At 39.2% G+C, this 14,365-nt stretch overlaps 1 protein-coding gene across 10 annotated transcripts in view; it reads left to right on the top strand.

Annotated features, from left to right (window-relative positions):
- The window catches only part of MEIS2 (Meis homeobox 2), a 206,115-nt gene that overhangs the window by 15,784 nt on the left and 175,966 nt on the right, over positions 1–14,365 (top strand). For all 10 annotated transcript variants that reach the window (XM_036296716.1, XM_036296699.1, XM_036296688.1 and 7 more), the window contains one exon: positions 1,721–1,835. In XM_036296716.1, coding sequence (XP_036152609.1) covers positions 1,721–1,835 — 115 coding nt within the window. The remainder of the gene's footprint in view (positions 1–1,720; positions 1,836–14,365) is intronic.

Genomic DNA, 14,365 nt, shown 5'->3' with positions numbered 1-14,365 from the left:
TAATATAGGAAGCAGAGGTCCTTGGTTTTCATTTTATTCTGCGCAATTTCATTTTCTAATCTATTTTCTAAAACATATCTTTATTTTAAAGATCTATACTTGCGCCGTATTTATAGTCACTAAATTTCTCCTTGGGGTTTTCACTTTGAATCAATTGCATGCCTGATGGCGATGCCAGTAGCATTATTTGAGATAGATGTTATTAATCTATAGAGCTTTGGGTCATTTCAAAGCTCTATAGCTTATTTATCAAAAATGCTAAATATTAATTTGCAATCAGTTTGTAGCATAACTGCACATAAGTTTTTTTCGGTTGTTGTTCCAAGTAAGACTAGTCCTCTATTTGGTCTCAGCTTGGCTTTAAATTTTATTTTGGTAAGATTTTATGTTCTATATGTACATTATAGAGTTGATGTTGAGGAAAATGATAGACTGATTCTTTTTCTGGATAAACTATATATACTGACAACACTGCAAGATTGCTTTCAGATGGTCAAAATGTTTGCCTGTTGCCTATAAGCATGTTGGTCTGTCTGAATCCTTACCAATTCTTGTAAGAAGAAATGGTGTACTTTCAGAGATTGATGTTGTTGTTTTTTATTTTTTCCCTCAAAGAATCCTCCTGCCCCAGAATTTACTTGCCAGTAAGTCTGTGAGCTTAGCTGAAGTCCCTGCATACAGGTGACAAGTGCACAGCGCTGGCCTATGGGTGGTGTGTTTCACGTGCTGTTCCTATGGGGACATTTCTGCCAGAGGAAATTCCATCTCTTGCCTGCCTTCATGTGGTGCTGATAAAGTCCTTCCTGTACATTAGAATTCCTGTTTTCCTTTAAGCAGCAGCCGGGTATTGGGAATGATCAGGAAAGGGGAGGAGGGCCAGGGGAAGAATACACTCAGCGAAGTGGCATGAGCTATAGCTGGGTCTGCCCGCTTGTCCTTGGAGACAAGTAGTGTTCTCCCAGGAAAGAGCCCCGCTCTGCGAATTGAAGCTCCCCTGGAGCTCACGGGCAAGGCCTGTCCGGTTTATTAGATAGCTGACGGTTCATAGTTGTTTCACTTTTTTCTTGCTGTTTGTGCAAATTAAAGCAGAACTGATCATATATTAGGTACTGATGCGATGATTAATATCATTGGGTCTGTTGGTTGTATAATCAGTTGATGACAATTGTGAGGGTTTGGTCAGGTTGTTTTAGGGCAGTGCATTTGAAAGGTGCGAAGAGCTGACTCCTATACTCTTGAGTTTTTTGTTTTGTTTTATTTTTTAAGGGACTCACTGAGTTTTGTAGATGGTAAATGTTCTGAAGTATTTAGCAAACAAGAGCGTTGGGACCTATTTCATGGAAGAGTATGCCCTAATTAAGATGGCAAGAGGAAAGGACTTTTAGGTTTTTAAGTAAGCTTTTTTTCCTCCTAACTTTAAAAATTAACTTTATTCAGGCACAATTTGTGTGTGATAACAATGTACCCATTTTAAGTGTCTGCCAATTTGTCTTAACAAATGTGTACGTTGATGTGATCATGGCCTCATCAAGGTTCCAGAGCATCTTTTTGGTACCTATTGCTGAAAAGACAACAGACTGTAGCATGGCATCCTATAGATGCCTAATTCCACAAATACTAACATGTACACATTTTGTCTCTCTCTGTACCGCTCTTCTTGGTTCCTCATCTATGGCTGACATGGTAACTGTGGACACATTTTTTGGAATCCTGACATCAGAATCCTGCATCTTGGCGAGATCACGATGACGCAACCTCCACCCACTCAGCAGGCACCCCAGGGCCCTCCAGCGGGGGTCATGCTTCCCAGAGTGGAGACAACAGCAGTGAGCAAGGTAAAAGGTCAAGCATTTTCCTTGTGCAAAGTAGGCATGACTAAAATAACTTCAATATTTTATGACTTCAGTACATCTGCCTCCCTGGAAACAAGAGGATGGCAGGTTAGGGAGCAGAATCAGCTGCTATTTAGGAGACTACTTAGTATTTCCTCTCTTTAACTTACATGACTTAAGAAAAATCAAAATGAGGTGTCTGGTCTTTAAGTAGGCATTGCACTAACAATTGATTAGTTCTGCCAGTTCTTTTACAAATGTGGTTATCTCCACTTCTGTGTGTGCGGAAATAGAACGATGAGCTCCTGTGCAACTAGGTGCAGTAGTTCTAATTATGCTATAAACACTATCCTTTGTTTGTAATACCCACTGTAAGAGTCCTCTATAATCAAGCAGTAATGCCTCTAAAGCACAGAAGATGCAACAATCCGTTCTTTTTAGCTCCAGAAGTCCTGCGCGAATTTTATATGGAATCTTATCTTGGGAATACGGGTTTTGAAATTCTTAGACGCTTATTTGTTTCCATTCAGCGGTCATGGCGACTTTTGTCACAAGTCCTAAAAATTACAATAATCAGAGGGCAAAGGGGACGTGAAGTGCAGGTGACAAGGAAGGCTGGTGTGATTTGGAGTAAATTTTACCATTTAAAACTCACCTATTGCACAAAGAGTGATTATATGTTGATAGGGATGACTCTTCTATGGCTAAAATGATCATTTAAAGGAAGATGCATTACTGAATGTGGTCCAGAAAGTGTATAGATTTTACTTTTTAATATTTTACATTATCTGGTGTCTGATCTCCTAGCTCTATTTCATCTCTATTATGACTGTGATTATAGCCACAATATTTAAGTATTAGACAGTCTTCAAAGTAGAGGACAGTTTAACAGCTTGAGCTATAGTCATATGTGCCCTTTACAAGAAGGTTGGTGATGTAGGGTGAGTGCCTTCACTCTTCCAAACTTCTGGCCATGGATTTTGGATTCCTGGTATTCCGGAAGAGTCTAGGAAATGTCCCTTCTAGGATGTCATTAACTTGAGAATGGGTCCAAATTAGAATCTAGGTTTATGCAAGTTGCAACTGACACAGAAATGAATACTGACAGGTGATAAATTGTGGAAGAACTTGTGAGTCATATGTATGGAGGCTATATGTACTGTTTTTATTGGACCAGGTAGACTGTATGTAAGAACTAAACTATATGGCATTTTGAAGGTGACATATGTGTAAACTCAATGGCTCTGCAATGCAGTGGCTTAATTGTAGTTCTGTGTCATGGTGATGGACTGACTTCTCAATGTGGTTAAATCTGGAAAGCTTTCTATGACTCCACCCTCCCTACCACCCCAAATTGCTGCCACATAGAGGGGGAAAGGTATCTATTAATAAAAACAAAACACGCTCAACACTGTGCAAAAGAGGGGGAAAGGAGAAGCAGACTTAATGGTCTAATGAGGCTATCTTCCAAAGACTTGTTGTGTGTGAGGCTCGCTTTGACCTTTCACTTCGCGCAGGAGCTCAGCGCTTCATTTTTCACATTCTTGCAATTACGTTAACGCTTCAAGCATTTCTGACTCCAAGTCAGCTAGCAACACCAGGCATAACTCAACACTGTGAGTTTTTCTCCTCTCTGTAGATTCATTAACAGGTCACTGAGGTCCCAACTGAAATCTAAAACTGACTGGTTCTGTTGGGTTGGTTGAGTTATGGCCAAGGGAGATAGCAGGAAGGGGCCAGAGACAAGGGGAGGGGGAGAGAGAAGACCCGGGGTTTGGAGCAGGGAACAGTTGCAGTAACGGCAAGGCATGGAGTTTTGTCATTTGGGTTAGTTTTGTTGTTGTTGTTTTGGTCAAGAAAGAGAAAACCTTTGAGACCAACACACTGGCTAAAAACAATATACACACACCTCTATGTTGTGGGGAGCTGCAATGTTGAAGGATTTGATCCCTGCATATCTCTATGAGATTAAAGAATGGACATGGTAACTTCTGTGAATGAGTACTAGGAAGTCAGTCATTTTACATATTGAAATGTAAGGAACAAAAGAACTTATGATTCCTATAAAATGGAGGATGTTTTGACATGGAGACTTTCTTACCTGGCTTCCCACATCAGTGGTTCCAAAACGCATGTTTAAGGGTATTCTGATTTTTACAGTAGACCCTAAATTTTGAAGGCCAGACTCCAGCGTATTTTGTCATGCCCATGCCCTTATTAGTCTTTTAAACATGTTTTCAAGACATTTTTATATTTTGTCCCACTGAATTGTCCAGAGTAGCTTTCTGTGGGAAAGATTAATTATCTGCTTCAGGGCAAAGTCAACAGAGATATTGACTAAATCGCATATGCTTATCCCAGGTTAAATCTTAGGGTTGATGTATAATGGAAAACCTAAGAGGGAAATTTATGTTCTTAGTATTAAAGATATTATAATATTACATTAGAAACCAAGTTTATGATTTAGAAAAGAGTTTTTCTTACGTATTCAGAATTTATTAGCACAACAGGCATATGGAAAACTGTAAAATGATTCAGTTTCAAAACAAATTATGATAAACAGAAAAAATAGGGATGAATTGTAGTAAATACAGTGTTTTCCTACACATTTTTAATTAAACTTTAATAGCCATATGCTATAAAACAATACATGCATGTATGTTGCTTTATAATTTTTGTGAATATTTTTACTAAAATGATTCATACAAATTTTTTCCTTTGGAATGTAAAAATACCTCATTTTATGACTTGATAGTGAAAGAGCTACAGTTACACAGGTGAAAGGTCATCTTTTCCCCCCTAGTGTTTGTGCAAGAAACCGAAAGGAGGGGGAAAAAATCAGATTTTTTAAAACTTCTAAGAAACAAACTTGGTAAAATGTAAAACTGACTCTACTGTGTCTTTCAAACAGCACAAGCCTAGCAGTAAACTGTATAAATATGAACCAGACTTTTATTCACTCTGGTTTCTTTTGCTCAGAGCAGCCAGAGGGAGGGAGCCTGCTTGATAGTCCTTTTAGAAGGAAGAAAGAAATCTGTTTTTTCAGCGACAGATTTAGGGTGCAGACTAGTGGCTCTGTGGAAGTCACTGGCCCTCTTTGTATCTGGCTTCCCATCAGTAAAATGGGGCTTGATAATAAGGGCTGGGGTCCCTCATTCTGTACCTGCTGAGTCAAAAGCTGCTTTGTATCTCATTGTGTATTTTGCCAGAGTAAAGACTAGGAAGCAGCCCCCTTGTTCACAGAGCACTTTGAGAGCCTTAGATGAAAGGCACAATATATGTACAAGTATTATTATTATTGATGGGTTTGTGTAACTCCCATTAACGCTGATGGGAGTTACGCATGTGAATTGGCAAGAGAATAGACCCCTCAGTGTTTAGAGCACATGAAATTTACATTTTTTCCAGTGCTGTAATTGAGATGTTGACAAATTGGAGAATATTGATGAGCCTTTGTTTTAAGTATTCCGTGCCAAGTTTGTTTTATTTTTCCTGGTTTGAACAATGGTATGGGTTCAGCGGCAATGAATAAAAAGGGTAGAGTAAAGATAACTTGGTGTTTCAATATTTTGATGTGCCAATATGAAATGAATTGTCTTAGGCAAATGGAATATGCTGTTTTAATCATTAGCTATGCATGAAAGAAAAATTGATGTTGACATCTTTGCTGTAAAATCGTTGTAATGGGGCCTTCCTTACAATTCATTTTTGTAAAATTCATTTTGTACATTTTGCAGCAATTGAACAATCCCTGCACTGTGAATAGGCAGGATTCCCAGAAATACCGAGACAGTTGGCCCAGTAACTGCTGAGCTCACACTGCACACCACACGCACGTTAACCATACTGTTGCCAGACCCAGTTTAACCTAAATGCATTCGTCTCCTCTAATCTTTCAGGACATGGGGCTGCACAAGCCAGCACAGTTCCTCCCAGTGCTGCCACCTGCCAAACCCCTCTCTTGATGTCCCTATCTCTCACCCTGGCAGTGAGACTAGAATTCCATTGCTAGATACTTATTTATTTATTATCCAGTTCTTTAGCCATCATGGTGTCGAAACCTAAAAATACCCCCTGTATATTGGATGTAAGTATTTATAGATAAGCAGACATCTAAAATAGTCTTACATTTCTGAGTTTATAATATATGCGATAGTTATGAAATAGTATTCTCCCCCACCAACATATTCCAGTTATATTTACACAAGGTGTGTGTGGGGGGGGAGTATTTCAAACCTACTTACGGTGGTCCTGAATATATTCTACTGGAATTTCTTATTCAGTCTAGGAAAACTCTGTCAACGGAATGTTTTCATAGTGGCGGCAATCTCTTTAAAATAACCCTAAATACAATATGACAGATGCCATCTGGCATAATCTTTTGCTAGTTGCTTTTAACTTTTATTTTTCCTGGAGCTAAGTTCATCCGAAACTGGTCACTTACTGTTACAATAAATGCAATGACATTTCTTTTCCTTCCTGTTCTTTTAATTGTATAGAAAATTCTCTGAGAATGTGATTGAAAGTTGATCACTGCCATAGAAGGAACTGTTGTATATAGAATATGTATGTTTCATTTTCATTCTCTCCCCTCCCCCCCCAAAAAAAAAATAATGTCAAAAATATAGCATCCTTTAAACACCAGCAAACATTCAAATAATTCCTGTTGATTTTCTTAGGACTTTAAAAAATAGTAACCATTAGAAATAAAATAAAACTCTTCTAATAAATAAATGCTCTAGGAACATGTAATGGTGCCTATAAATGCTTAAAAGCTTTCAGTAATTGCTGTTAATTTTGAGTAATTTCTTCCTATATGTATCAACTTACTTGAAAAACCCAGAGTTGGGATTTCTATATATTTTTTTTAACTTAGTCATGTAAAGGGATGTCTCCTGGTGCCAGTTAGAGTTTAATTTAGAGTAGTAATTAAACTTGAATACTGCCTCATAAACAAAAGATAAACAATAAACCAGCCACATTCCCTGCTGTTTCATAGCTTTCTTTCCCAGATGTTTTAGCCTGATAATTTTTACACAGTGAACTACCTAACATGGAGTTTTGTGGACAGAGGTTGAGAGTTAGGGTTTTTGGGGTTTTTTTTTAAAAAAACCTCTTTTTTCCCTCCAAAAAGCAAGATGCAGAGGATTTTTCCACTACTTAGATTTTTTTTAAAATTCTGATAAAATAAATACTTAATGCAGATGTGCTTTAAAGATAACTCTAATTCTTTTTCTAAGATACCGTTTATTTATTTTTTCTTCAAAACTAATCTTGTCACGTGTGTCTTTTACACTTATAAAGAGGAACATACTTTTATTTAAGTAAAATTTGATAAGTCAGAAAAAGAAAAGCTTGACAAGGCACAGTTTTTCTTCTCTTTCCCCTGCTTTCCACCCCATGCATCCGCCCCCAAGACCCACGGTGCTCTACACGGTACTCTTCCTTGGGTGCCAAGGGCTTCTCTGTCCAGCTCTGGAACCTTCCACCGTCAGCCATGATCTTTCTAATTGTCAGGTACTAGTCGGCCGTTCAATGCAGAAGCCATGTTATTTTCACTGGGTGGGGTAATTACTGAAAGCTGAGAATAGCTGCACTAAAGACAGAGGGATACTTTCATGATCCCATTAGCATAAGAGTGGGTAAATTATTCATGCCAACTGAGGATTCTATGGGGAAAAGTATAGTTAATGCACATAGTTTTTAAATGTATCCCTTTCTGCTCTGAGACTAAATTCTTGTTGGAATCAGTTCTCAGACATTTACGGGAAAGCTCTGGTGGCGTGTTAGACGCAGTTCATCTCTCTCTGTTTGCGGCGCTCTCAATAGAGACCATCTGGCAAAGATCCAAAAGGTGATTAAACAAAATGATCAGCTCTTGTTGCTGTGTTACATGTCCAATACTCCGGATTAAAAAACATGACCCACGACAGTCAAGCTCATGTCATGCCTCTCTCCTCCCCCCTCCCATTTCCGTATAAGAATTCAGATGGCCCACAAATGTGTGTGCCATCTTTGTGTCCTTATGGCCCATAATCATGAACAGGTTGTGCAAATGGCTCTTTCTGTAGCACTGTCTGTTCCAGCAGCATAGAAGCTTTTCATATTAATTGGGTCAGTCTAATATTCATATTGACATGGGGAAAAATTACTAAAATTTATTCTTATAGCAGACAATGAATATGTGTGCTTTCTGCCATGAGGGAAGTGAAATCTGACAACTGGCTTGTGCAACTGATTAATTTTTCTTAAAACTGGAGAAAATCAAAGCATGAAAAACTGTCATTCTCTGAAAACAGTGCACAACCCTTTGTAACTAAACAAAATGGATTGGGTTGGGGGGCTTTGGAGGAGCTTGTGGAAAGGAGCTCTGGTTTTAACACCATAATCAGGGATGAATTTACAGTGCCATTCAGAGTCCTCCTCCCTCCCCATAAACAAGCTGATAATCACAGGGAAGCTGACTTCCAATTAGCTCTTCCTTCTCTCACACACGGATCAGGGTGTTTATATGTCCTCCTTAAGCTCTGATATGTCACTACTGAGTTGATGCAGCTCATGTCACATTCAAAAGTTGGGAAATAAAATGTTTTCTTATGAGGAAATCCTGCTAATAATAAGCAAGGTAATTTTCAACCCATCATTTCACGATTGAGCGAAGGTAAAAATGCCAAGATTTGTGACTAAGGGACAGATGTATCTTATCTTTGGGGGTTTACACCAAATGCCAAGTAGAAATATAAATTGAACAAACCAGACATTGTGAGGAAGTGATCGAAGAAATATTGAGATGAAATCTTGGAATGAACTATATATGTATATTTATAACAATGCTGTGCATTGCTCACATTTGCATACGCCGGGACTCTGGTTTTATGAAGGGGCAGTTTCATGTCTGTCAGTTAAGGCACACAAAATACAAGACTATTAGCTTATCCAGAGACGATGCTTGGCCAGTGAACGTTGTGGGAATAGTCTATGACTGATACTGTAGGCTGAATTGGAGTGCAAATGTCAAGACAAGATAAAGAATAAAGCAAAAGGGAAAAAAATTCTTAAAAACCACTTTAAAACATCATCAGTCCTTGACAGCTCTCCTTTCAAGGGAGGGTAAGCAGTAGGTTAGAAACACAGGCAGGCGCAGTTCTCGGTGAGGGGAAGTGAGGTTCCCCTGGAGTCAGTGCAGTGTGGCAGATGAAAGCGACTTGCATAGCCTTGGGGGTCTTAAGGCTATTATAGGGCAACTCATGCTCTGTTATCATGCTGATTTTTCAATTGATTTTTGGCTGAACAGTACTTGTTGAAGCCCTCCAGAGCATCAAACGCAGCCTGGTGTTGCTATACATTGTAATACACGTGTTCTATTTTCCCCTTCATTGTCTTCCCTTCGCTGCTTCTTCGGAAGAATAGTCTACACCGAGGCCATGTTATTATTTCCCCCTTCCTCTTTCTTTCTGTTTCTCCCCTCAGAGAGTTTCTTGAAATTCTTACTGGTGTTTCTTTGGGGGATGGGTAGTGGGAGAATAACTTTTTATTGATCTTGCTAGGCTGACATTTGTTTTTAATTTGGCCTCTAAAAATATTTTGATGTCACAGCAGACAGTAATATAAACCATTTTTATCTACCAAATTTGTCTCTCAGTAGTCTTGAGCTACCCACTTTCTTTCTAACGACCAAGAAAATACTATGGGATTTCACTAAAATCTAGTTTATCATTAAAATGAAAGTGACCCATTTCATTCTACAAGGCTGGGCCAAAGTACTTTTATAGTTGATCGATGAAAATTAATACAATAATTAATAAATAATAATACAAGAATTAACTCTGGGTTTTGGGTACTCACAACTATAAAGCTATTTTGGCCCCACCCTGTCTGTCATGATAGGGTCCCTCAGTTTGCTGGGGAGAAGGGGTGGTAATGGAGGCAGACCTGGAGGAAGTGTGTCCCTGCCTCTCTTTTGCCTAAGGCACTCTTTCATCATCTCCTCTGGAAGCCTTCCTGATTTGCCCAAATAGAGGACAGTGTCCCCTTTTCTGTGTTCTGGCACTTTCTACCTCCATCTTTCACATTTTATGTTGTAATTATTTTGTTCTGGATCGCTCTCACATCTTTTCCAAAGCAGGGATAGTCACCTATTCAACTATCTAGCAATAGTAGGCACACTTTTGAGTCAATTAACAATACCCACAGATTTCACTTTTTTCTCTTTTTAAGGTGGACAAACTGATCAAAACTTTGCACTTATATACTCTGATGTGCGCCACAACATAAACAAACTATTTTGAACATATTGATACATTCAATCTCATCCCATTACATCCTTAAGAGATAATAAAAAAATAGCCTGGCTGGCATGGCTCAGTGGTTGAGCATCGACCTATGAACCAGGAGGTCACGGTTTGATTCCCCGTCAAGGCACATGCCCAGATTCCTGGCTCATTCCCCAGTGGTGAGTGTGCAGGAGGCAGTCAATCAGTGATTCTCTCTCATCATTGATGTTTCTATCTCTCCCTCTCCCTTCCTCTCTGAAATCAATAAAAATATTTTTTAAAATAGATAATAAAATATTTCCTTTTACTGAAATTTTGCTGTATACCACACTTCTTTAAATAAGCTAATGGACCACCAACTCAAACTTAGAATTCTTTTGGTAATAGGTAGGCTCTTAAATTTTAGATTCTTATTGTAAGTAGTACTTGTCTTATTTGTCCTTTAATGATGTCTTAAATTATGTACATATGGCCAGAATTTGGAGATGGGATTTTTTAATGATGTATCTCTACCAAAAAGAGTAGGTAGATATGTTTTTTAATATAATGGCAAGCCTAATAAGGAAAATTGCTTAATGTGGCAGTTTCCCGTGATGAACTCAGAGTCCATTTTGCTTGTACTGCTTGTTTAGGATGAGAATGACCTTGGGGGAAGTCACTGGTCTTCATACACAGGTAGTCTGGAAGTAATTCGTGAATTTTTAGGCCCCACATGCTTTTGTTGATTTCCTACATATGTCCTTTAGTTGTTTCATAGTTTGCTTTTGAGTAAGTATAATTATTTTGGGTGATGCAAGCAAAACCTTGTAGTGAGCTCTTTTTCATCTGCTTGGGGTTCTGTTTAGAATCTTGGACTGTGAGTCAAGAGACCTGCAAAGGGCACAGACTGAGGAGATAGAGGCATGGGTTCAAATCCCAGTTTGACTCAGTCTCTGCCAGATTTAGTTTCTACATCTGCAAAGTGGGGGAAAGCCTGCATGTCCTGGAGATTCCATTAAGTAAGAGTCCATAACATCGCCTGGAACCAGCCACTGTTCGTTCCTTTATCCCGCTGTCCTTCTGTCCTGTGCTGACACTGATTTGCTCCAGGGCCTTCGACGAGTCTCTTAATCTCTTTGCACTTTTGCTTACTTGTGAAAAGGACTGAATTTGGTGATCTTTCAATTCAAGCTCCAGGAATGTGATGTTTACATTCATGGGCCATAATATTTTTCTTTTTGTACTTATTCTTTTTTAACATATATTTTTTTAAAAATTTAGAGCTATACTATGAGCAATTTTAGTTCCCTGATTTTATAGGCTAGTTATAACATGTAGTGAAATAACATTTTTTTTTGTTTTTGTTTTTTTTTTGCTTTTGTTTACAAGGAGAGCTTTTTCTTTTCCTGGTTCCCAGTTCATTTTCCAGGAATCGTAGAATGTCACAATTCAGGCATTGGGCACTTCAGGTGATGCCTTAATATCAAACCACTGTTCAGCCAGATAGGAATGAGGGGTATTTTGTAAATACAGAGCAACTTTTCCATTATCATTATCTAATCAATTAGACCCTCTTGGTGTGGGAATGTCTATACTTCACAAGAACACTAAATGCTGATCATTACAGAGGCTGAGACTAGATCCTTTCCTGAAATGTATTCCAAACAACTTCACAAAAATCTAAAAGGACTTTCAGGAGAAACTTATACCAGTTCAGTATATTTTACTGGGTTCTAATTCTTTTTAGGCTGATAATTCATACAAGATGTAGCTGGTTACCCTTCAGTCAGTAGAATATTTGCTTCATCAAAACACTTATTCCTTAACCCTCACCACCAGTTAGAGGTGTTACTGTTGCCTCAAAACCAAGAATTCATTTTTTTTTTTAAGTTTGAAGATTTTCAAAAGTAGATGAGGAGTGTAAAATTTCATATTTCTCCTTCCAACTAACATTTGTAATAAATGCCATCCACTAAAATAAAACCTCCAAAGTTTCTATATACTAAATGTGAATAAGGAAGAAAAGCTGATAAATCCTGGATTATTGAAAGCCTGTTGAATCTACCTCATGAGTATCCTTTCATGGCATAGTGTTGCGCATTGGGGCAGATATGTAGGTACACACACTTGTCTGGAGGGCGGAGGCCCTCAATATTTCAAGACATCTAAGTGTATGCTGCTTAAATTCATTACACAAAGATATTCATTGAGCAAGGCACCCTGGGAATAAAAACATAGAAATTACAAGGGTCCCTGCCTTCAGTAGTTTACCATCACCCAGGAGGTGGGGGCACCATGGCATGTCTATACGTAACTCTTATGCAAGATAGATATTCATTTTGGGGGATGGTCCGAGGAAGACTTGTTGACATGGAGGCAGCATGGTGTAGAGAGAATGGCAGCTTTGGAAGCAGGTGGCTCTGAACGCTCATCCTCGCCCTGCCACTTCTAAGCGGCGATCTTTACACGTGTTAATTTCTTCACCTGTAAACTGGGAATAATAATTATGTCATAGGATAGTTGTTAGGATTAAGTAAACATCGGCTTTTAAAAAGTCCAGGTTGATGACTACATGGAATCCCCCAAATATGCTCTTCCTTCAACATTTACTGACCATCTGATTAGTGCCAAGCACTGTCCTAGATACTAGTGATATAAAGTGAATAAGGTGTGGTCCATATTTTCTTCATATGCTTTAGTAACGCAGAAATGTAAACAAATAAACATGCATGCTTCTGATGCTGCATATAACATGTAAGTGTAAAGTGTTTCAGAAGAGGGAGTGATGAATTCTGTCTGAAATATGTTTGGAAGGCTTCACAGAATTGGCGAGATGTTTCAAGGTTTTGGTGGCTTTCAGTGGGTGTTTTCAGGTGGACATGGTAGGGAGGGCTGGGGAGCACATGGGACAACCAATGGGAAGGCCCAGAAGTGTGAAGCAACATGGTGTGTGCAGAGCAACAACCAGATCGATACTGCTGCTTGTGCGAGAGAATGTGAGGTGGGAAGGGTGGCCGGAGAGGCAAGTAGGGGCTGTCTGTGAAGACCCTCCTTTACCACAGCACGAGGCTTATACCTAATCCTGTGGAGCACTGTTTACCAAACGTTCCTGGCGATGAGTTGCTCCTAAGGGGCGTGTAAATACAGAGTCCCAGGCCGACCGCAGATACACAGGATCGGGGTCTCCATGGGCAGTCCTGGGAGCCTGAATTTTTAATCCATGCCCCCGGGAAACCCTGCTCTGGGATGAGGGGAACACATTCAAGGAACTTAAGCAAAAGGAGTTCATGATGCAGTTTAAATTTTTTTTTCTAAAAGCCCTTTTAGAATGTGGAGAATACATTGGACGGAAACAAGACTAACTATAGGATATGGGTTAATCCTGCAGAAGACAGATGAGGGCTGCATTAAGACAGTGGCAGTAGAGATGGGGGGAGAAGACTGATAGAGAGATGACATGTGGGAAGAAGGGAAGGGGACAGAGTTTAAAATAACATGCAAGCCTTTCCCTTGGTACAGGTGCTGCAGTCTAGTTTTCTTTTTCTCCTGCCATGAGTTTTAAAGTGTGGACATGGATCAACCAGAGGAGAAGAGGGGAAAGACTATTCTGTTTGCACATGTACAGTTGTTGAGTGGAAATTCTGATGCATGTTGCGTGAATAATGACTCTTTTGGGGGCCTAAGTTAATTCTGGGCAGTGTAGTACAGTGGTTAAAGATGTGGCCTTTGGCATTGTCCTGCCTGCCTTTAAATCCTCAGATCTGTCACCTGTCAGGGGCAAGTCTCCAACCCTCAACATTGCATCTGCAAAAGGGGAGTAATAAATAATATCTAATCTGAACTGATTTGGGGGATAAGGATTAAATGCCATGCTTTACATAAAATGACAGTGATTTTTGTGCTTGGTTCATAGGAAATAAAACATTAAAAATATTGGTTTGATAATTGCCTTTAAAATAGCTTTTTTTTTTCTCCTGTTAAAAAAAATAGCTTGAGAACTAACCCCATTTAATTGGCATCATGATGAATCACCTAAAAATGAAATCCTGCATTCATACCCAGGAAAGGGAAGTTGCTGCATGTTGTAAAGCTGGAAGAGCACCTACCTGCCCTAAGCCGGGCTCTTAGCCCTCCACCAGCCCTAGGCTCAGCTAGTTGGAAGTAACTTTTTCTTTTGAAGTCCTATTCCACATTCCTCTGATGCTCTCTGCTGACGATCAGGCTCTTCTGTGCTACAGCGATTGGTTACATGACTTATTTATTATCCTATTTGACTGTAAG

This window comes from Myotis myotis, unplaced genomic scaffold (genome assembly GCF_014108235.1).
Source record: "Myotis myotis isolate mMyoMyo1 unplaced genomic scaffold, mMyoMyo1.p scaffold_m19_p_1, whole genome shotgun sequence".
Lineage (NCBI taxonomy): Eukaryota > Metazoa > Chordata > Mammalia > Chiroptera > Vespertilionidae > Myotis > Myotis myotis.
This window is presented reverse-complemented; position numbering and strand designations above follow the sequence as displayed.